Source organism: Strix aluco, chromosome 7, assembly GCF_031877795.1.
Source record: "Strix aluco isolate bStrAlu1 chromosome 7, bStrAlu1.hap1, whole genome shotgun sequence".
NCBI classification, from domain to species: Eukaryota; Metazoa; Chordata; class Aves; order Strigiformes; family Strigidae; genus Strix; species Strix aluco.
Genome location: NC_133937.1, coordinates 4,790,221 through 4,813,775, shown reverse-complemented (window position 1 = coordinate 4,813,775; position 23,555 = coordinate 4,790,221). Strand labels below are relative to the sequence as shown.

At 44.5% G+C, this 23,555-nt stretch overlaps 1 protein-coding gene across 3 annotated transcripts; it reads left to right on the top strand.

Annotated features, from left to right (window-relative positions):
- The first annotated feature begins 1,002 nt into the window (after positions 1 to 1,002).
- LOC141925756 (hexokinase HKDC1) lies at positions 1,003 to 23,549 on the top strand. Of its 3 annotated transcripts, XR_012623926.1 has the most exons (19): positions 1,003 to 1,256; positions 5,173 to 5,335; positions 7,809 to 7,957; positions 8,049 to 8,168; positions 8,963 to 9,058; positions 10,445 to 10,544; positions 11,186 to 11,369; positions 11,941 to 12,096; positions 12,870 to 13,103; positions 13,775 to 14,079; positions 14,384 to 14,532; positions 14,621 to 14,740; positions 16,434 to 16,529; positions 16,621 to 16,720; positions 17,729 to 17,912; positions 18,614 to 18,769; positions 19,528 to 19,761; positions 20,398 to 20,639; positions 22,277 to 23,549. XR_012623926.1 is itself a non-coding variant. In XM_074830263.1 (18 exons), exons 1-18 carry the CDS (start codon positions 1,194 to 1,196, stop codon positions 20,540 to 20,542), a joined length of 2,754 nt encoding a protein of 917 aa, XP_074686364.1. In that variant the 5' UTR covers positions 1,003 to 1,193; the 3' UTR covers positions 20,543 to 23,549. The 3 variants fall into 3 exon arrangements, 2 of the variants coding, with proteins under 2 accessions (XP_074686364.1, XP_074686366.1); XM_074830263.1 differs by having other exon boundaries at positions 20,398 to 23,549; XM_074830265.1 differs by lacking the exons at positions 1,003 to 1,256; positions 7,809 to 7,957 and having other exon boundaries at positions 5,305 to 5,335; positions 20,398 to 23,549.
- The last annotated feature ends 6 nt before the right edge of the window (positions 23,550 to 23,555 follow it).

Sequence of the window (23,555 nt, the reverse complement as noted above, 5' to 3'; positions counted from 1 at the left end):
TTGTCTGCCAGTGCAGTAAGTGTGCTCAGTTCCAGCTGAAATACTGAACACTAACTGGGGGAAAACACACCGAGTATAGGTGTAGTTTGAGAGTGAGCCTCTAATTACCCCATGAGAACGCCTTTTTTTTTTTTTCTTTCTTTCTTTTTTGCTTCTCCTTTTTGTTTCTCTCCTTTATGTCAACATTTCACCCAGTTTCCTTTTGGGTGATGTTTCCATAGTCCACATCACTTGATACAATGACGAAATCCTGGAAACACTTGTGTATTCAGAATGAACTTTTGAGAGTAATAGTTAAAGGCTGTGTCCAATTCAGCTCTGGTGGTGTAAGGAAGCTGCTCTTGCTGTAGGCACTCTGTGCTGCCAGTTAAAGGCATTTATCAAATAAGGCAGTCTGATATCAGCACTGTTGGCTGCCAGGTAAATCTGTCCCCTCCCCAGGTTTTACAATACCAAGGACCTGCACTGGCCTGAAACCTTGTCTTCAGGAGGGGTGAAGGGAGAATAATCTGTACAAAACCTCTCTGCTGGAAATTGCGCAAGAGGCATTTCAGCTGGGGGCAGGGGTCTGTGTGTCTCTTTGCTCCTTTACACTGCTGAAGCTTAATTGGAAAAAAGCTGCAGATAAGGGTGCACTGTGTGGAACTAGAGCGGAGTTAATTCATGCAGAAGAGCTTGTCTCGCAAGTGGGAGTGCTGAGCAGAGGGAAGAAACCTAAAATCCTCTCTAACTTTCCAGATTCCCTGCAGCACTTTGTTGCACGCTGTGCTGGTGGGAGCTTGTCAGCCCCTCGGGAACGGAGCAGGGTGAAGCAGGGCAGGCTGCGTAGCAACTACATTGCGAAGTGGTAACAATTCCCAAGTGGGGCAGTAACAAAATCGATTTTTCTCCCCTTCAGCTTGGCAGCTCTCCAGGTGCCTGCTCTGGCACAATGAAGTGTGTAGCTGGGGAGGGAGGGACTTTGGGTTGATGTGGGGGGGGTGATACAAAGAGACAGAAGTTTAATCATTGAACCAATCACACTGGATGGATTTATTTCTGGACTCAATTTCCCAGGAACTCCACTATCTCACCCTGGGGGAAATGCCTCAGCTGAAGTTTCTCTAGCTCCAGCTTCGTGAATAAAGACCTGTCGCTTTGGAGTTACTCACAGCAGCTCTGTCACTACTGACTCATCCATCCGCTTCAAGAAAATGTTTGCCGTCCACTTGCTAGCTTTCCATTTCACAAAGCTAAAAGAGGATCAAATAAAAAAGGTAAGATGCAACATTAGCTGATTCCTATTTTGAGAACTGTGTTACTCAGATACTGTGGGGTCTGCAGCACGTAATGCAGACTAGATAATGGCGTTATCTACTAAAGCCATACAGCCAAATGGGGTAGGAAGTATTTGGACCCTAAACCGTCTGATGAGTGTGAAAATAGGTCTGGTTGGTGCTTTTCCCTGCACAGTTGTAAGTTCTCTCCTAGTAGTGGAGCAAATGATCTTCAGTAAAGAAAAGTGGTGCTTAAACTTTATCTGGCATGGTATGGTGTAGTTCAGAGGGCAGAAAGGAACCTCTTGCAAGTGTAGCATGAAGGATGGGATTTCTAAAGCTGAGTAGGAACCGGAGTCACTCACATGGTAGCAGGGGTAGGGAGAACTCCTGGGGTCTTTGGGCCAGGTCTTCTGGGACTCAAGAGACAGTTCCAACTAGTGTTGGTGTGGGAAAAGTGCCTGTGCCTTCTGTCTGGTTGTCCAAACCCAGCTGATCACTCTGATGTTTGTAGATGTGACCTTTAATTGCAGTTGGAAAAGCTCAAGATGGCCCAGATCTGAAGCCATCGGTACTGGGAATGAGCTGCCTAATGGTTGCTCTTCCCTAATCTACTTTCATTGCCATGCTGTAATGGGCTTTTGGCTCTTCGTCGTAAGACCACGTGGGACCTGTAAGCTTCTTGGGTCAGAGGTCCTCTGGTTTCTAGACACGTCTGCTGCGGGTCCTCTGTTCTCCTGGCGTCTCCATTGAATACTTTCTGGTGGCCATTGCTGCCAGGCTCTGTCCTCTTGTTTTCCAGCCAGCTGGAGGCGGGGCTGTCTGCAGACGCGTGGCAGTGCGGGAGATCCGAGGTCCCGGTGGGTAGATCTGCCTGCACTGCTGAGCTCATCAGCAAAGCGAGCAACACTGGCTTGTCTTCTCTGTGCCCTTGCTTAAAGGTGGAGTGGCTTGTTCTTAGGGACACTGCTTCTACTAATTCTGCCTTGAAGAGCATGCCAAAAGAGGTCCTGGTATATCAATAGTCAGATGCCTCTGTCTCTCAGTCATAGCCCTTTTATCCCTAGGGTTTCATATGATCAGAAGGGGACCCCAATGACCTTTCCTTGTGCGAGGATCTGATCTAAGATCTCTCATCTAGATAGTGCGATTTCTTCTTACTTTTCACTAAGAAAGGGAGAGACCTTGTGGACCAGTGCTTGGGTGGAGTGGGCTCTTCAGAGAAACTTCCAGAGTGTAGTGGAGGGAGGACTTCCCTGAAGTGAGGACAGTAGAGGGGGGGGCAGCAGGATTCTGGTGAAGCCATTAAAAAGACTTAATCTTTCTACTAGGTGCAAACAAGCCCTGCCTGAAGGCAAGAAACCAAATGCTCTTTAGAGTTGTCTTTTAAGGAGCCCAGGGTAGGCTGTATGGAGCAGAGTTGATTTCTTCCTAGTTAGAAAGATGGAATGCCTTCCCACCTCTCCCTCCCCAGGCTTATTTGCTCTCTGGTGGCAAGAACAAGAGCCTCCTGCCCATGAAAACAGTGCTGTTTCCATAACTGAGGCAAGACACTTTAAAACAAGGACTGTCCTTCTGCGGTGGGAGGGAGGCAGCGAGAGTTTGGTGTTGCACAGCTTGGCCATTCCTGTGTTTACAAGCAAATGGTATGCGAGCAGGCCCTTGCTCTGCTTGTAAATCAGGCTAGAGAGTCAGCAGGCTTTCCTGGGCTCTGCCTTATCTAGTTCCTCAGAGATGACTGTCTCCTCCTATAGTTGTAGTTAAACAGGGTGGGGAATGCAGTTTCTGCGGGGAGCAGGGAGCTAGTGCATGTTCTCTGCAAACAGACATAGTCATTTTTATTACTGTTTAGTTTTTTTTGTACAGGGACTTCTGTCACAAGGTTATTTGGGTCTGTGTTAGAGTGTGTGAGTGCTGTATGTCTCCAGTCATTGCTTTTTCTTTTTTTTTTTTTGATATGCCCAAAAAAGCAGTGCTGGTGCTTGGGCTGAGATGGTGGATCCTAAACAGTGATGGGCCCTCAAAAAAGCCTTGGAGGAAATCAAGTGCTTGTGTGAATGAGGGCTACAAAGAAAGATCTAAATAATGGCCTTTTCAAGGCACAGCTGTATCCAAAGGCAGCTGCTGCTTCTTGCCATTTGCATCTTGTAGTTTAAGACTTTCTCACCTGTGTGTGTATGTTTTGCTGCTAGGTAAGTGCTGGATTTACTTTCAGGGTCCTGGCTCTTTCAGGTGGGTCATTGCTGACCATCAGTTTAAAATGGGACTGTGAATAGGTAATTAGTTTGTGCCTCATTAATATAGGTGGCCAGTCCCAATTGCAGAAGAGGCCAATTTATCTACAGCCTGTGTTCTCCTCTGTTTAAACAATGCTGCTTTTTAAATCCTGCCTTGGTGCCAGTGGGACTTGTTTTGTGCATGTTCTCCCAACTCTCCAGACTTCCCAACTGATGAAATGCCTGAACAGATAAAGCAGCCTAATAATGTAGCCCATGGTGCAAGAGCTGAGTGTCTGTACTAGCGAAGCGCTGGAAGCTGTCCCACATCTCTCCCCTGCCCACTGCCTCTGGTCCCCAGTCTCGTGCCATGGGGAGTAGGCTGCTAACATGGATTACCCTCCAAGGGACATCCAGCTCTTTGGAGCACAGAATTATTATGCCTGTGTCTTGTTTGTTCATATAGCACTAAAGTCTGGCTCCCCAGTGAAAAAGCATTTGGATGTTGACAGATTCTTATTTTGCTGTGTTAACCCTTTGTTGTACCCAGCTATGTAGTTTCTAGGCCACCTCACTTACAGCCGTGTATCCAGCCCTGCAGTAAATGTCAGTCCAACCAGTGTGTGGTCCTGAAGAAGAAAACCTTAAGTTTTGCCCTGATGAAGCTGTACAGAAACAATGATTAGCTTCCTACCAGTTTGTCTGAATGAATGTCTGCTACTTCATAGATGCTTTTGATTCCCTTTAAATTGAACAGGCTTCTATTTTCATGTATGTTGCGAGTTATAGACCCTTAGGATATTGGTTGCACCCAAAAATGTGTTTTAGATGTAATCCTAGAATCACAAGAGAATGGAGGGCAGAGCTGGAGTGAGAAAAAGGCTTTGAGCTCCAGCCTGGCATGCCAACAAAGCTAATTGTCTGTGGAGTGGAGCAGTAGCTGAATAGATGTTTTCAGGTTGTGGCTGACACGCTTGGGTACTGATGGCATTTTCTGGACCTGACTCAGAGAGGTCAAATTCTCACCAGGTCGAGACACTTTGCAGTTGTAGTTCATTACATGTATAGGAGGAGAGGATGGTGTGAAAACAGCTTCTCAGGGTCGCAAGCAAGTCTCATGGGCTTATGTATGTTGGCAAGTTACTGAACCATCAGAAAAAATGGCTCACTTTTTGACAGTAATTCACCAAGGCTGCATTAAACATTTTCAAAACAAAGTTTTTATAAGAGTAAATGTTCTAACGATGTCCTGGAGCTTGCTTGCATTGACGATCCTGGGAATTTAGGTGCTGAGGTTAAAAATGAAATGAACTTATAGAATCAGAGAGGTGGGTTTGGTGTAGGTGGTATGCTCACCTTCAGTTTGCTATGTATGTGAAAGGAATTCTTTTGTCTCTTTAGGATCTGTTTAGCTTCATGTCCATCAAGTGAGTGGGAATGAGCATAGTGATTCTTGTCCAGCATAATGCAGGGGTGCTGCTGGAATGAGAGTTCAGGATTTTCAGGTCCTTCATGCCAAACTGCACCCCCCATGGCTAGAAAACTAGTCCAAGTGACTAGGAAGTTCCTGCATTTTCTCTGCTTGCCTCCCCAGTACATAGGAGAGTCCTTCTGTAGCGTGAAAGCAGTGCTCATCCCAGGCAGCTGCTGAGCACTGAGGAGCCCGCATGCCTCCCCAGTAACACCTTTCGTCCTTCCAGGTTGACAGGTACCTGTATCACATGCGTCTCTCTGACGATGTCTTGCTGGACGTGATGGCTCGCTTCCAGGCCGAGATGGTGAAGGGCCTGGGGAGAGACACCAACCCCACGGCAACAGTAAAAATGCTGCCATCATTTGTGCGCTCGCTTCCCGATGGCTCAGGTGAGTTCCCCCTGCTCCGTCACGGCAGTACTGGTTTAGGAAGATGATGGATTGCTGCCAGCACTCGAGGACAGCACAGCGAAGACGCAGGGCAGCCAGTGGCTTTGGGTTACTGCCTATCTCGTGTTGAGAAAGCAGGTGTGTATTGAGGAAACAACACCTTGGGGGAGTGCTGGCAGAGGGTTTTTTTTCTCTGCACCAGGTGGATTTTGACCTAGTGCTGCTTGTTTGAGGAAAGGACCTATAAGTGCTTAGAAAACAGCCTCTTTCATCTGCGAATGTTGCTGTACCTAGTGCAGGCCTTGCTGCAGGAGCTGTGGCTGGACACGGCAAGGGCAGCCTCTACAGCTCAGACTCTGCAGTGCAGTGTGCTGCAGGTGTAGGGATGTGGGCGATGCCGCATGTGGGCAATGCCGTGGCCCTGGCGTTCCTGGAGCTACAGGGAATGCAGGATGCTGCAGTGAAGCTCCTCAAATTGCAAAGTTGCGTTCTCAGAGCTGAGATCCCCTCTCAGCTTCTGAGAGCATGCTCTGCGCTGCTTTCTCTATTGCCCCAAAAAGTGATGCCCTCCTGCCCTTCCCTGCCTTCTGCATTGGGAAAATCTGCTTCTGCTTGGGGTCTACCAGGAAGCAGCCTGCTCTGCTTCTGCAGCTGGCTCCTTGTTTCCACTTCCCTCTGAGACACAGAGAGGGAGAAAGTGCAGTGGTGTCCTCTGGGAGGATGTGAGGTGAGGTAGGATCTAAAAGCCTGTCTTGTTTGGACAAGTATGCACATCCAAAATAACTCTCCTGGTTCAGCTGGCTCCTGGCAGTGCAGGCTGACAGAAAATCGTGTTTTTCCCAGGTTTAACCGAGTCTGTGAATTTGTGCAGGACTCTGTCTGGCCTAGGTCAGGACTCAGTGTATAACAGCTGTGCAGAAAACTTAAGAGAAATGTTTGCTTTGTACCTCATTTCCACAGGACTTGATGCCCTCTGAAGGTAGTTTTCCTACAATTAAATGAGAAACAACGGCTTTAATGGCATAAAGGGAACATTTGGAGGTTAGTCTCTTGAAATGAGGGATGTCTGAGAGCAATGATACACAGTCCCCTCGAACTGCCTGGCTGGAACTGGGCACTTTTCCTTTCGCTGCTACCTTCATTTAAAAAAACATAAGTATTAGCTGGTCCTGAGGCCTCACATGGCACTGACCCTGTCCTGAAATAGCAGGGAGCCCCTGAGGTCAGGAGACTTGGAAAATTGTGTGTAGTGTCATCACTGTTGGAAGACTTCATGTTCCTCAAGGCCAACTTCGGACAATGCTCTCCTGGCCTGTGTGACTTTTCCGCTGTGTCAAAGACATGCTGCAGAGTCAAGTCTTACTGACACACTGCCTATTTTAAGTATCACTTTGACTTTTCTATTTTTGCTGTCTTGCAAAATCGTTATTTTGTTTCCAGACAAAACTTCCATCAGGTTTAAACACCTCAAACTTGGCTGGATTTCCCATTTGCAAGAGCAACAGACTTTCAGATTTTTCAGTGCCCTCAGTGTTGCTACCTGAAATGACCCATAGGGAGCATCATCAGTTTTTAATCATTTAGGGATTAATGCTCTGACTAATGTCACAGTATACTGAGTAACCCAGATATCTGACCATATTACAGGTAGAATTTCCTGCTTCCTCTCCTTTCAGGGCCAGATTTGATAAAATTCAGTCAGATGTTTGGACTGTGGAACAAAGATCATGCAAGGCTATGCACATACCACTGCATTTTCCTTTTGGGAAGGGCCTTCTCCTGTGCGTAGATAGTTAATTGTTTTATTGTAGCAGTGAGGCCAAACTGTTCTTCCATCTGAGGTTGTCTGCTAGGGAAGAACGTGTTTGAGCTAAAAGTGCTGCCGACTGCGAAACAGAACGGTACAGAAACACCTAAAGGCATTTGGAAATCGTTGTGTTGGTTGACTTTGGGTGGCAAATTAGCCTTGCCCCACTTGGAAGTTGACTTCTGCAGTAGGGCCAAGTCTTAACATGTGACTGCAAATCCAGCGTCCTTTACTGGATGTAGGTAATGCTCTCAAACTCTCATTTCCCCACATTTCAGGTGTACAGTTTTGCAGCCCCTCTGTGCTCTGGTTGGATTTGCAGTTCCTTTGGGCCTGTCTTACTGAGAAGCTTATCCCTCTGCAGCTTGAAAACATGCTGTTGTGGGAGGAACAGGGTGGGCCAAACCAGACTGCTAAATAAAAATGAAATTAGCTGCCGCATAGCAAGCTAACAGGAGGGACCTGATACCCTTGCTTAGGGTTGCCAGCTCTCAGCCTTCCTGGTGATGCTCCCAGGCCCACAGGATACGGACGTGCTGTGATGGGGCAGGAGAGCCTGTGGCCGTGGTGAGCCCGGGGCCCTGGGCTGTGGCCTTGGCCTTCAGCATGGCACCTGGGCCATGCTTCTCGGCCACCACCGGTGATGGTTGCCCGCTTGTGTTGCAGAGAAGGGTGACTTCCTTGCTGTTGACCTGGGTGGCTCCCAGTTTCGTGCCCACCAGGTGAAGGTGTTTGATGACGGGAAGCAGAGCAGCCAGCTGGAGAGCAAGTTTTACCCCACACCCAAGGAGGTCATACAGGGGAACGGAGCTGAGGTAGGGCACGCAGGGTCTTCTGTGGTGGTGCTGTGCTTGGACGCCTGCCTGCCAGGTACAGCCTGACTCTGTCCTCTCCTTTCTCATGCAGCTCTTTGATTATGTTGCTGAGTGTCTGGTAGACTTCATGGAGACCAAAAACCTGAAGCATAAGAAATTGCCTCTTGGCTTTACATTTTCTTTTCCATGCAAACAGACCAAACTGGAAGAGGTAAGATGCAAAAGAAATATTATTGGCAAGCCTAGCTCCTTGCAGAACCCAGAGAAGCTATTGCAAGGGAGGGTTACCCTGTGGCCTTTTTGTGGGGTCATGTTTACATAGCTCTCTGAAGGAGGCAGGGATGACCATTAGCGTTTACCTAGACTTGGCTGCCATTCAAACACTCATTTCTGATCTCAAGGCGACCTGATCTTTAAGCTAAAGCTATTGTTTTACTTAATCAGTACCCAGTTCCATAGTAACCACGTACCCTTGTATGAAGACTATTAGAGTGTAAAACACATTTGTGTCCTGAAGCATGTTTATTTTTTTATTCACTTGCATTCAATTTCTTTTTTAAAGTTGATTCTAAATAGGAAAGACCTGAGCTGAGCTGTTTGAGAGGCCGCATGGGGAAATGAAGGGCTGGTTGCAATTATTTTGTGGCCTCTTATTCTAGCCTCTCTTTTATTTCTAGGGATCTGTGCTTTGGGTCCCAGTCCTGCAAATGCTTTGTGCTTAATGCTATTAGTTTGTGATGAGCATCAGTAAAGCCACACGTGCTTTAAACAAAGCACAGGGAGAAGCATTTGCAGGATTGGGACTTTATTACTGTACCTGTTTGGTTGTGTTTGTACTGACAGGCACCCCAAGGTGAGATGTTCTGCTGTGACTTATTTTGGCCTGCATTTTAATGTCTGGAGGGACATACTGGGCTTCTCCACAGACTTTGGTCTTGGCTGTCTTTGTGACAGGTTTGTACGCAAAAATTGGAGCTTTTGGGTCACTGGGCTGTTACTTTACAGGGAGTTCTTCTTGCCTGGACGAAACACTTCAAGGTCCGTGGAGTCCAGGACACAGATGTGGTCAGCTCTCTGCGCAAGGCCCTCCAGAAACATAAGGCAAGTTTTGTACCTGCAGGAGGTGAACCTGAGTGGCCCCAAATTGTCCTCCTGGGAGATCAGCTCTTGGTGTGTGGGTTGTTTTGGGAGTTATCAGACATCTGTCAAAGACAGCCAGTTACAAATGTCCAACATGGCTGTATATCTAGTAGATCTGTCTCTCCCTTGGAGCTGAAGCCGTGGAAGGGAACATGCAGTTGCAACTTGGGCTGCCGCGGGTCAGTCTAATGGTGATGGCAACTGCACACTGATAAACCAGGCTGGCTGGGTCAGTGGACCAGTATGGCCTCACTGAGCTAAAAGGGGTCTGTTGTGAACCTATTTGGTAAGATGTAGATACACACTGTGTTTTGTAGCCTGTCCTGTGGGATGAAGGTTGGGAGGGGGAAGCTCTCATCTCAAATTGGCACACCTAACTCTGCCAGGGTTTGCCCGTCCACTCTGATCTGTGGGATGGAGTGATCAGCTGTAATTTTTAAGGTCGGCAGTAAGACATGATTAAATCTGCCCTTGAACCTAGCATATACCTTTGAATAAGGTATGTTATAATATATATTATATTATAATGTTATAATGAATAACATTAAGTTTTAATACTTTGGAAAGCCTTGTTTTTCATGTTCGGTGCTGTTGGTAACACCATCTAAGAAATACAAAATATCCTTCCATACCTTGACATCTTTGTAGTAAAGCAGAAATTCTTTTGTTTTCTCACATGGTAAAAATCCAGCCTTGATTTTGGTTCAGTTCTTTCTCTGCATCAGTTTTGCTGTAGTTAGCAGGAACAAAGGATCGGAGACTTCCTGGGTGAAGTCCACCCCCCTGCTAGTGTTGGCATCTGAGTTACAAGAATCCTTTGATTACTTTGGTTTTACTTTATCAAGTTACCTCAGTGTGAAAGGGAAACTGCACAGCTTTGATGGAAAGGCTTTTTACTTGAGTGTGATATTGTTGCACGGCCTTCTGTTGAATAGCTGCATTTATACATACATATTTTCTGTACCATTTGGTGGGATCTGTTCAGGTGATAGGACGTTATCCTACCGTGCAGCCCATAAGGACAGATACACAGGTGCTAGCATATCACAAAATTCAAGCCATTAACATGTTGCTTTTCTGGCAAATGAGGTTGGATTGGGGAAAAAACACATCCTGCAAGCAAAGGTCCTGGCCAGCCAAGCACCTGAGAATTTGGAGATGTTTGTTACTTTACAGGGTTGTGGGGATAGTGTTATATAAGGAAGTAGTATGTCTTTCAGCTGAAGAGCTTTCCTGAGCCAGGCCTTCAAAGTACAACCTGGGGAGTATGTCTGCATGCTGTTGCTTTAACATGCAGGAGGCTTTCTAAGCTTTTTTTCTGTTAATCACCCATCTTCATGCTATTAGGACATAGACGTTGATGTTCTGGCACTGGTCAATGACACTGTGGGAACCATGATGACTTGCGGATATGATGACCAGCGCTGTGAAGTTGGACTCATAATTGGTAATTTTTTCTGTTCACTAAGTAGGGTTTTTTTCCCCTTCGTTTGTTTAATCCTAACATATCTGGAGTAGAAGGGACTGTCCCAGTACAGGAATGAGCAGGAAGAAAATGGAAAAAACAATGGTCAGATTTTCAAGCCTGGCTGCCTTCTGTAAAGCAGCTGTTTTTATGCTGATCACATTGCCATCAAATACCACAGTCCCCATTTTGTCTGGGTTCAGTTGTGACCAGCATACTAAACTTTTCTGCTGACTGTATAGAAAATTACTGTCTGTCTGTCCAGAGAAAGCTGAATTCCTCTCACGTCTGGTAGTTGGGATCAGCTATGCTTTCCACAATGTCTCCACTTCATGCACCGTGGTGGCTTTTTTAAGGCACGTAGAAGTACATTTGAAAAAGAAAAAATGTTTTTAAACAAGTCAAGCCTTAGATTAATTTCCAGAATTTTTTCACTCACTGTGAAATGATTATTTAACAAGTGCAGGTGGCTTCATATTACCATCCTGTACCAGAGCCATGTATTTATATTTTCTTCCAAAGATAATATACTGATTTATTCCCAAACACATGGACTTAAAACAAATAAAAACCAAACCTTGAACAAACAGGTAATTTATCCGCACTGTCTCCAACACACACAGGGACTGGCACCAACGCCTGCTACATGGAGGAAATGAGGCACATCGATCTGGTGGAAGGTGATGAAGGCAGGATGTGCATTAACACAGAGTGGGGTGCCTTTGGAGATGACGGTGCTTTGGACGACCTCCGCACAGAGTTTGATCGGGAGCTCGATCTGGGATCTCTCAATCCTGGAAGACAATTGTAAGTGATTCCCTGGCTGATTTACCCCGGCAGTCTGAGTTCTCAGAGTGCATTTCCAGCGTATGCCAGGAGCCCCTTTGGAACAGGAATCATCTTAAATGAACCTGAGTTGACTTAAACCTGGTCCTGTCCTATCCAGACCTTTCCTTTCTGGGAAGGGTGGGTACCTATCACACCTCCCTGCCTCACAGGCCAAGAGATTGCTGCTGTAGTTGCTAGTGTGTTGTTAAAAATAGGTGGTTGCTCTGGTATGATGCTGTGGAGGGGTAGAGAGAGGAGGAAAGTAAACAAAGGGCATATTTAATTTGAGGTTCATCAAAACTGCTTCTACAGGTTGAGCTACTTGCAAGTGTTTTGAAAATTCTCTTTAATCACTCACTTATCTTGAGGGGCTGTTGCTGGGTCCCAGGACCTCAGGATGGCATTCCATCTACAGCATAGCTCTCAACCCCTCTTTGTACATCCTTAAATGTGATCAACCTGCATGAGAACACAAGATGCTCATACCTGAACTTTTCATATCTCTGGCTAGCTGGTGAGCACCTGTAATCCTTCCTGTGCCCCATTCCAGGTTTGAGAAGATGATCAGCAGCCTGTATTTGGGTGAACTTGTAAGACTCATTCTCCTAAAAATGACAAAGGAAGGTCTACTCTTCAATGGGAAAGTGTCAACAGCTCTGCTTACTAAGGGCAAGATCGAAATGAAACATGTGTCTGCAATGGAAAAGTAAGAACCTGCGATATGCTGTTTGAGAGTGGCTGTTAGTCTTTCACAAGCACAGCAATGATAATGAACGTGTAATTATAATCTGTGAGTACTGGGAAGAATCCTGAACTGTCCAACTTGATTTTTACTTTTTCCTAGGAGAAAAGTTGATCTTTCTGTAAGTAGGAATTGGTGGAAGATAAAGTTGTAGCAAAGTACCATGGTGGCAAATATCTTGTTAACCATCACAGGTGCAGGCTGTTTAAATAACCTGTTTTGAGACCTGAGTACATGGGATGACTGTTGCAGTTTTCAGCTTCTGTGATATGGGAATGCTGGTGTTGTGAAGGTGTAGTACAGACTCTGGATCAGCTAATGGGTGACTACATGGAAAACTGACAGATTCTGGTGTTTTGAAGAGGAATCCTGGTCCTCATTGTTACTTCAGGAATAATTTTCTTTGTTGCATTGAGTGAAGCTGTACATCTCTTCCTATGCTCTCCTTCTATGGACTAAATATTTAATCCTGTTCTCTTCTTGGCTAGCTAATTGGTAGGTCTCACCAAAAACTGAACCCCAGGAAGCAGCCTCTTAAAAGTCTGGTCTCTCCCCTGGGTACTTTTGGGAATAGCGTGGGAAAGACATTACTGGTTTATGGGAACCAATTACGATGCTGCCTGATAGGTCGTGCCCTGGTCTTCCCTCATTTCTTTTTGAGTTGACATGCAGATATTGATTTACGTGTTGCCTTAATATCCTTCCGTCGGATGATGTATTCTTTTGTTTTGGGGTAGATACAAGGAAGGTCTGAGCAACACAAAAGAGATCCTTACAGAGCTGAACCTGTTTCCCTCTGAAGAGGACTGCATCGCTGTGCAGCATGTCTGCACCATCGTTTCCTTCCGCTCAGCCAACCTCTGTGCTGCCGCCTTAGCAGCCATCCTGACCCGACTGAGAGAGAATAAAAAACTGTTAAGGATGCGAACCACGGTTGGGATTGATGGGGGACTCTATAAAACCCACCCCCAGTAAGTAACTAAAGAGGATTTGGTAATTGCTGGCCACATGTTGATGTTGCAAAGTCTCTATCTGCATATATGTGTGGCTTTGCAGAGAACTGCTGGTTTTGCTACAGGGTTGGGGTGAGATCTGGTGGAGTGCAGAGGATCAGACTGGCTTAGTTATTGCAAAGCTGTCTCAGGAGCTTTAGAACCTGGGGTGGGAACAACATGACACGTGGGATAATGGTGTCTGGGGAAGAGAATTGTTTCCTCAAGTGATTCCTGGGCCTCCAGGGCACTTGCAGTTCACTGTGGGTTTTTTCTTTTTTTTCCCCCCTAGCCCCCCCCTATTTTTGAACTGGAAACTTTCTCAAATTGGATGGAAGTCTGATTCTAGATGGAGGCTCCCACTCTGTTTGTGATTGTGACTCTCCACTGTTGTCTCGCTTTTTCCCAGTGTCCCCCTCCCTTGGCACTGGCACTTGTTTAGAGGTATCTTCACCTTTCTGTAAGCGTATAACTTCTGCAGAATAGCCAGAAATCAGGATCATTGTACCCATCTCTTAGGCCAGTTTCTGACCTTGTGCTCCTCTTGACTGTGCTTCAGCACTTGTGCTGTTGGATGTGTGCCTGTATTCGAAGTGTATGTGCAGTAAACCGTGTACGAAATGCCTGCCAGAGTCTCTTTGTTGCCCTAGATATGCCAAACGTCTGCACAAGGTGGTGAGAAGGCTGGTCCCAAACTGTGATGTTCGGTTCCTCCTCTCTGTGAGCGGCAGTGGGAAGGGGGCTGCCATGGTCACAGCGGTGGCATACAGGCTGGCCGCTCAGCGCAAGCGAATCGATGCCGCTCTCGCACCATTTCTGCTGACCCTGGAGACCCTCCAAGAAGTTAAGAACAAAATGAGGACTGAGCTGGAATATGGGCTAAAGCGAGAGACGCAAGCCAGTGCCTCAGTGAAGATGTTACCCACATATGTCTGTGGGACACCAGATGGAACAGGTGAAGTCATTTCCTGATCACCTGGAGGTGGTTCGGGAAAGCTGCTTGTCTGTTTTCCAGGGGGAATATGCCAGTTATTCTGGGAAATGCCAGGGATTTATGTTGGCAAACCAGTGCTTCCTGCAATGTCATCTGGCTGGCCCTTCAGCCCCATGCTAGCAGACTGATGGGATAAATGCCGTAGGGAGCAGTGTGGTGTCGTTGGCACAGATGAAGTTTCTTGGGGATGTGTGGCAGAGTATGCCATTCTGTCTGGCAAACATGCCTTGAGAAGCACCAAAATGAAATATTTCCTCTCTTACAGAGAAAGGAAAGTTCCTTGCCCTTGATCTCGGTGGGACAAATTTCAGGGTTCTGCTGGTCAAAATCAGAAGCGGGAGAAGAAGATCAGTGCAAATGTATAACAAAATCTTTGCCATTCCTTTGGAGATCATGCAAGGGACAGGGGAAGAGGTAACCTCTAATAAATGTTTAACTGATCCAGCCAAGGCCCATTGCATGGGATCACTGTGAGATTTATATGCCTTTTCTTTCCTTTCAGCTCTTTGACCATATTGTCCAGTGCATAGCAGACTTTCTGGAGTATATGGGGATTAAAGGTGCTCGACTGCCTCTGGGCTTCACCTTCTCCTTCCCATGCAGACAAGCCAGCATTGACAAGGTAAGAACTGCAACACAGAATGGGCCCAATGGGAGCTGTGCATCTGCTTGGTAAAGGACATCGTTTTGGGTGGGGGTCACTTGTTGGTTTGGAGATTGCAAGCAAAAAGCTATTCTTCTAAATGTTTTCTTGCAAGTAGGGCTTTACAATGTTGAAAAGATATCTGTATCTATAGATAAATATAGATATATAGACATATATGTGCGTCTAAATTAGTCTTTGAAGAGAATTTTTCACATGTTTTATGGGGATTTAATTATTGTGCAAATTAGTTGTCTTTCATGAGAAACTTATCATCCTATATGCCTATGGGAGGTAGACCTTTCACCTCTTGTATCTGATAAGAGATGGATGTTACTTGCTTTTATTCTATAAAGACTAAGCCCTTATGACAGTTGACTAGATAGATGACTACCTATTTTTAATAGCCCACGAATCTCTTATGCTGCCTTAAGTCTTCAGTGGCAAGAGAGAACAGATGCCTCCTTCTACTTGCTCAGCTACAATCCCAGGGTGTTTTCCTAACTGTGCTGCACAGCTCTGACTGTATAATTTCTGCACTACATTAGTTTCTTTTTGTTGTGTGTCAGAGGGCTGGACTGGACTTGCTTGTTCAGCTTGGAAGGGTTGAGTTTTTGACAGATATCATATCTTTATCTTTCCAGATCTGATGTAAAAGAAAAATAGAATAAAAAAATCAAATTCAGGAAGAAATAATTCTCAGTTATTTCAATGCATTAAGGAGGGGCAAGGGAGGTTGTGCTGCTTAATTCTAGTCAAATACGTAGGATATTGGAGAAACAAGAGACTGCTATTTTATTCAATGTTTTTATGTCCTGATAGGTTTCACTAAGTCTAGAAGCTAGTCTGCTCTGTCTCAATTTTCAGGTCACAGTTGAGAGTATAGCAACAGGACTTGGTTATTTGTGGGGACACCACTCAATATGCCTTCCAAACCTACAGCATAGTATTTAGGTCTTGACAAATGATGGAGGAAACAAATTGCACAGCAGTGGTGGCAAACTGAGACACATCTGTGTCAGAGTCCCATGGTATGTTGCCCTGTGTGTTTGGTCTTTTACTAGAACTTGAGGGTTTTTTTAAGAGCAGCTTTTTCTCCCAGTTGCCCTCTTTTTTTTCTTATTTGGACAGACAGTCCAGAGCCAGTTACCAAGTGGGAGGTTAATTACTTCATGTAACCTGGAAATCTACTTCTGTCAGGCCAGGTTGCTGTCCAAAAAAGAAACAAATCAGTGTTGCCTGGAGTAGTGGCATCATACCAAGTGTCCTTCAGTAAATGAGTCAAAAATTAACAGTAGATGTGCATTAATGTTTGTTGGGTGTCTAATTATTTACAGCAAAAGTATTTTTTTACGGTCTTTCCTCCACAGATAACGCAATGGCTATGTGCACAGGAGGTGAGATGAGAAGGTTTTCCAAATGAGTGTTAGAAGGCACTGAATTGGCAGTGTCTTGAAAAATAGCTGAGTAAACCTGGAGTCACTACCATCAGCAGCTGAGAAGATACCCATGCACACGCTGCACTAGACACTCACAGTAACCTGTCCAGGGAAATATATTATTAAAAAAAAAAAAAAAAAGGGCGGTGATTGGAGACAAGAAAAGACTGATGCTTGGAATGTACAGTCTTGTCTCTGTCTTCACTTATGATTTTCTTCCTCTTCTGTTTCAGGGAACACTTGTGGGATGGACAAAAGGTTTCAAGGCAACAGACTGTGAGGGGGAAGATGTAGTTGATATGCTGAGAGAGGCCATCAGGAGAAGAAATGTGAGCTATTCTTTTCTGGTTTTTTTGGTGTATTTAATGCACCCTCCCTCTTCCTCCAGGACCCTGCTACTGATTGTGATTTGTGTTTTAGGAGTTTGACTTGGACATTGTAGCAGTGGTGAATGACACTGTTGGGACAATGATGACATGTGGATACGAGGATCCAAACTGTGAGATTGGCCTTATCGCAGGTACAGTGATGTTGAAGTGACCACTGTAAGAAGAAATCATGTATGCAGGTGCTAGGCTTCACACCCTGTTTTGGAATTTGTAAAACAACATCTTTCACTTGAATTTGATATATGGTGTTACTAGTCACTTGGGGTTCTTGGCAGATTTGTATGGTATTCAACAGAGAATATAATAACAGCTGTAGCAGATAGATTCTGAATCTGTTGAACTTTTGATCATACCTCTGATGGTGCCTAAGAAGCGTATGCATGATAAAAGAATATGAGAAGGGCAGATAGAGCATGAATCCTTGTTTTGACAAGTGTATTGGTATTTACTGTGTAGTCAGGTCACAGGTCTTGGAACAAGAAAATATTTTTGAAAATCTGAATTAATTCCTTTTGGGCTTGCTAGATGATTCCCCCATTAGGTCCCTGCAGGCATTCAGCCAGAAATACATCTAAGCGTGTAAGATCTGAAGCCCCACTTGGAAAATAGACTCTTCTAGCTGGCTAAGTGCACCAGCTATTTCATTTTGTTTGGAGAACTGGTCCTTATATTAGTTAATGTAACCCATGTTGCAAGTGGTGAGGCCCTGTTCACCAAATCGTTTCAGATTTGGCAGCTGCCTGACTGGCTGCAAGGCTCTTGGCAGTGGTTGCTTTTGGGAGCATGCTGTCATGCAAGACGATGTGCGGTGCATTACAACCAGACTGGCAGCAGTGGCTGATCAGTGCTTGACAGCGACTGCCAAAGCCATTTCTGACCTGTAACAGAGAGTTTTCATTCCTCTGTGCTGGGAATTTTCTGCACAGGACCCATTTTACTTGGTAACATTCTGTTGTGATAAATTACAGCACTCTTAGAATTACTGACTATAGCACTTGCTTCTGTGAGATACAGAGAGATCTTGGAAATTTGGGATATGGAGAAGAGATCTTTTAAGATGATTGCTGCAATTGTCTTCCATGTGTTTCAGCTGCTACTTCACTTTTCTGGCTGAAGCCTTGTCATTTCTTTCCTCCTAGGAACGGGCAGCAACGTCTGCTACATGGAGGACATGAAAAACATAGAAATAGTGGAAGGGAATGAAGGAAAAATGTGCATTAATACAGAATGGGGAGGATTTGGTGACAACGGCTGCATTGACAACATCAGAACAAAATATGATAAAGAAGTAGATGAAGGCTCACTAAACCCAGGGAAACAGAGGTAAATGTGATGGTCCTGATGCCAAGAGCCTGATGAAGTCAGTCTCCAAGACACACTGATTGCTTTTTAAAATGTGCTTAATGGCTGAATAATCAGAAAGGAAATTTTAATATTACATGTCATTTGTTGCATGGTAAGTAATGCAGATATCCAGGAAAAGCCCAAAGATGTGCATTGTTTCTGTTACTACAGCACTGTTTTCACCTTAGGGCAGTTAGCAAACAGTGCAGCTCTTAAGATTTCCCTGCAAAGTGTAGGCCTTGTTGCGTTCCTCCTCTTGCAGTGTTTTTTCAAAGGTAAAATACAACTTGTGCAAGAGGATAAACTGAACTTGACCATTCTTTGCTTGGTAAAGACAACATCGATTACATATGACTCACTGCTGAATGCATGGCAGGGACAGGGAAATGTTTCACTTCGGTGTGGACTCTGGCTTTAACATGCTGTTCTGTTTAATACTGAAAGTGCTTTTTCTAGCTCTGTTACCTTTTAACATAGGTAAATATGTTGTAATTAATGTTTGCACTTGGAAGTCACTGCAACGGATTTGTGATGGTTGAAAGATGGAGTTCAGTGGCTATTGCTCTGAAAGCTTTTACTGCTTTTTTGAGAGTTGATGGGGTGTGTACATACCACTCGTGTTAAACAGAGCTAACATGCCACCTCTTTAAAAGCACAATTTTTCTTTTATAACATAACAGGTATGAAAAAATGACCAGTGGAATGTACCTAGGTGAAATAGTAAGGCAAATTTTGATTGACTTAACCAAACAAGGACTGCTGTTCAGAGGACAGATTTCGGAATCACTCAGGAAAAGAGGCATATTTGAAACAAAGTTCCTGTCTCAGATTGAGAGGTAAAGTTGTTAGATTTCCATGGTTTAAATCTTTAAGGTCTTCTGGGACCCCTAGAAAATAATCTTCTGCAAGTGTGTGGAGCCCTTTCCTTCAAGAAGTCAATTATAGTTTTCTTCTTTGCGTACCTCTCCCCACCGCATCCGTCCCCAGAATAAAAGCCAAAACCGAGGAACTGGGGAAGTTCCAGAATTATTCTGTAATTATATAAATTATTTCCTGTCCACGCAGCTGTGTTATCTTGGATGCCTTAACCATCAAGCATGGTTATACTTGGAGTGTTTCTTATAGGACTTAAAATAGTCCTTATTTAAAAAATAAAAAGTCAGTGATATATGAATGCTGCATGAATATATACTTACCTACATATCTGTGCATGATTGCAATGGTCTTCCAGGCTATTTGAAACCCTTTATACTGTTGAAAACCTTGGGAGGCAGTGTCTCAGCCTTGAGGTCAACAATAACACCGTCAGCTGGCTGATCGGGCTCAGCTGCCTCATGAATTTGGGAGTTAGGTGAATAATTAGTTTGTGCCTTCTGGAAATACAGTCTAACATAGCAAAGGGCATTCCAGGAGCGAGTTTTTAATTTGAATTCAGACTTGAATCTGCATTAAAACAATTGGAGAGTGTTAGAGTTGGGGAAGTGGTCCCATTTCCTTTGAATCACGGCAGAGTCTCAGCTGTAAGACTTTCATTTGCACGCCTGACAAAGCTTCCACTAACGCCTTGCTGCTGCACGTGTTTCCCTCTGCGCAGCGACCGGCTTGCCCTCCTCCAAGTCCGGAGAATTCTGCAGCAGCTCGGCCTGGACAGCACATGTGAAGACAGCATCATTGTGAAAGAGGTGTGTGGAGCTGTTTCAAAAAGAGCTGCCCAGCTCTGTGGGGCAGGACTGGCAGCTATTGTAGAGAAGAAGAGAGAAAACCAAGGTGTGGAGCACTTGCAAATCACCGTTGGAGTAGATGGGACTTTGTACAAGCTCCATCCACAGTGAGTACCTTGGTAGCGCTTCCCTTTGCTGTTCGCTTGTTTCCACTGTAAAAACATACTGAGATGGACCAGCTTTCTGCCAAGATGATAAAAAGTGAGAGAGGGGATAAAGATCTAATGTATTTCTCTGCATCCCTTGCCTATCCAAAGGATCAAAAATTTCAAAGTCACGTCCAGCTACCACTGGGAAGCTCTTTTATCTGGGGTTTTCAGTGAACTCACTCTTCTAATATTTATTTTCCAATGTTTGGGGGAATTTCTGCAATATCTGGGTGTCCCAGATGAAAAAATGTGTTGAGTTTTTGGAGTTGGGTCAATATTTTGTAATCAAGCTCTAGAAGTAGATGCATTAGCTTTTGAGTTGGGAGAAGAGAGCCTCCTCTGTGATCTCTAAAGGCAAGGGGGGCATCTGGCATCACGCTGAACAAAATTAAAGTGGAGAAATAGAAATTAAAATCTGATTGTGTACAGAAACTTGTCTCTTTCATGAATAGGAGGAAAAACGAACAGGAAGGGGTGCTGTGGAGAACCAGTGGAAGATGTTGGCTGAGGTTATGGTTCCTTGCTAATAGATAAAGATGTCAGACCAGAAAGCAGCTGATAAAATGTTCTGTTCTTCTCTCCCTTTCCTTCCAGTTTTTCTAGGGTCCTGCGGGAAACAGTGAAGGAACTGGCACCTCAGTGTGATGTGACTTTCATGCTTTCTGAAGATGGAAGTGGGAAGGGAGCTGCCCTCATTACTGCAGTAGCAAAAAGATTGCATAATGTTGGACAGAAGTAAAAATGAGAGGTCAAGTCATTTCAGCACTGCCAGGCGTGTGCACTAGAGATTTGCTGAGCGGTGACTCAAGATAGCTTTGCCAGACACCAGTACACAGGTACCTGTTTTCAGGGAGCAGCTGGTTTTTCACCAACCAGGATTGTGGATTTTTGTCCTTTGATAACTTGGATCAGGTGTTTCTGCTCCCCACTGGCATTATGTCTTGGCATACTGCAATCTACTCAGTTCTGTACTTCATGCAATGCATCTATAATGCACATGGGAGAGAAAACGAAACAAGCAAACAAAACAAAACAAAAAAATCAACCCCAAATGTGTCTTTTTACAATGCCTTAATTAAGCTACTGCACCACAACTGGGTTTATCACCAGTTTCTTAGGATTTGTGTGTGGTTTAGTTTTGGCTTGGCCTGGCTCAAGGAATATTGAGATCCTGATGTTGCACCTATCTAGTGGAAATATTTGTTCAATGCTTCACAGGTTTTACAATAAATTTGCAGGTAAAATAAATTAATGGACTTTGGTCAGTGATGCTCCCCCCCCCTCTGCTACACTGGTTGCAAGTGTATTGTAATGTAATACTTCCCTGAGTACAGGAGGCATGTTTAATAGATGAATGTAAAGAAAAAAAACATGATTCCAGAAAATATCAGTTTATGTCAAAATACATTAGTGCATCTGAGTGCACATAAACCTAAACCAATGCTGGATGGATTCTGACTGTGACTGATTCTTTGGATACTGGGGAAAAAGAGAATGTAGAAGCAGCTACAGGGTCTGCTGTGTCTATGTCAGGGCTATGTAGAGAGTATCAAATCCGTTCATCTTTGGCCTGCCAAAATAGCTGTGTAGAGAGAAGAAAAATCACCTGAATTTCTGGAATTCTTCTCTTTGTTTTCCTTCAGTTATCTCCTTGCCTGTTCATGAGAGGATAGTTTTCATTTTGTGGAAAGGAGTTTATCCTTGTTTTTCATTTTCTGTTGCTCGCTGCTCTGCCTGTCTGTAGTCTGTTGATAATAAATCTGTGATGCTGTGAGCCTTTGATTCTCTGTTTAGTGTCTCTTCTGAGTTGTGGGAAGAACATGCAGACAAGTGGGAGCTTTCTTTAGACGTATCTATAACAGTACTCAGCAGCATTGCAGTTGTTATGAAGATGGCTTGCGGATAGAGCCCATGCCCTTGTGTGACCAAATGCCCCTCACGTGATTTACCCATCTTAGAATAAACTGAAACAATAATATGGTACAGAGAAGCAGCAAATCTGTAGCTTGCTGTTCTCAAGTATTCCTGTATCTCCTTTAATCCTCTCTTCTTGGGTATTTGCTTCCTTTCAGACTGGCAGCAGAAAGTGAGGCCAAGAAATGTGCTTTAAGCCTAGTTAGGCCAAAAGTAACTACCGTGCAGGGGGATAAGCAGTTGGGTTTGTGTAATAATCTGTAGCAAGGCTGATGGGTTTAAATTTAGCAATAGCAAATTCACAATTTGAAGCTACAGACCCTTCCTGTTTTGTAGTTTTTAAAAGAAACATGTCAACAACTCTGTGTCTGTGTCGGAGTCACTGGATGGATAAAAAATAGTACTTGGAAATAGCTTTCACTTCTGAAGGAGTTCCTCATGGTACTGAGCTCACTATACTAAGCAATTGGGAAGAGACAAGTTGTGAACTCGTATTACGTTTAATGTTTTCCTCCTTTTGTCAAGAAACTTAATATTTTACTTTTTCTTTATATTCCAGAATCCACAGAGCTACAGAAACCAAAGCTTGCTATGTAGTGGGGAGAGAGTTATTTGGAACGGATGGTTTTTCCTGGTGATGAACGGGCTAAATTTGGAGGGGCTGGGTAATAGAAGAAAAAAACATGAAGTCCTGGGGCTATGTGGGGCCTAGAATAGCTCTTCTGCTTTGGCTGTTTCTCCCTTTGGCACTTTGAAATTTTGTACTATGTGTGTAGTTTTGGGTCCTTTTGGGGGAGTGGATTGTGCTAATCTGCAGAAGTGCATCTGTGGATGGGGTATGTCTCTGTGTATCTGGAATGAGGTGGCGTGGACTTGCCCCAGGATGGCCACGTGAGTATGGTGCAGAGTATCTTTTGCACTTTTATCCTAAAGTCTGTTCTGCACAACTGGAATGCAAATCAGTAACAAAACAAGGTAAACCCCTTGCACGGATCCTCGCTTTAAATTTAGAAAGAAATCCTGTATTGCTTTGATTTTTTAGTCTTCTTTGGCAATTAAATATTTGCACAGAGTCAGTTTACACCTCAGCTGCAGTATTCCTTTTCTGCAGTAGCTTAGGCCCACACAATAATATTTTTTTGCATTTGCAGCTTTTTTCCAGTGAGTCTGTGGGTGTCGTGGAATCCGATCACATGAACCTGAAACTGCTCACAAAGTGCTCGGCGACCTACGGCTCTTGTCGAGGTCCCTAATGCCCAGGACACGCATTCGCTTGCCTTTTCTGCAGGCTGCTGCTTGCTCTGAAGCCAGGCAGCTCCCACGCGGCTCTGATACGCATCTGCCAGGCGGGGAGATGGCATCCAAGCTGGGAAGGCTGCTGCTTTCTGAAAGGGAATGAGCAAAGATTCACTGGGCAGCCCTGGAGAAGGGAAGGATTGGCTACTGCGGGATTTTACCGAGCGCACAAACTTCAGTTGTAGTTTCCCAGGGATCCCATAAACACACAGACGCTTCGGCTGACTCTGAAACAGAACATTCTCCATCTGGGTAATGATGCAGCATCGTGTTCCTGATTATGTCGACATGTGGAAACTCAAGGACTGTTGCAAACTTGCAATCTCCCTTGTATAGATTTTAAGCTGCTGGACCAAAACCCTTCTCTGCGCATCATATGAGGTGATTCAGTTTAAAGCCCTGGCTTAAAATAAAAGTAGAGGCCTTCTGTTAACTGTAACACAGCATACCATATGCTGAAAAATATGTAGTACAAATCATCGTATAAAGTTGTTAGTAAATTTAAAATAAAATGAGATTCTTCTGGTTTCACATCTTAGATG

What these genes read in the sequence shown, in the direction of transcription:
- LOC141925756 (XM_074830263.1), top strand. Translation starts at nt 1,194, where the DNA reads ATGTTTGCCGTCCACTTGCTAGCTTTCCATTTCACAAAGCTAAAAGAG. An exon ending in TGGGACACCAGATGGAACAG is followed by an intron (nt 14,080 to 14,383) that starts GTGAAGTCATTT and finishes CCTCTCTTACAG; the next exon opens with AGAAAGGAAAGTTCCTTGCC. An exon ending in TGCAAGGGACAGGGGAAGAG is followed by an intron (nt 14,533 to 14,620) that starts GTAACCTCTAAT and finishes CTTTCCTTTCAG; the next exon opens with CTCTTTGACCATATTGTCCA.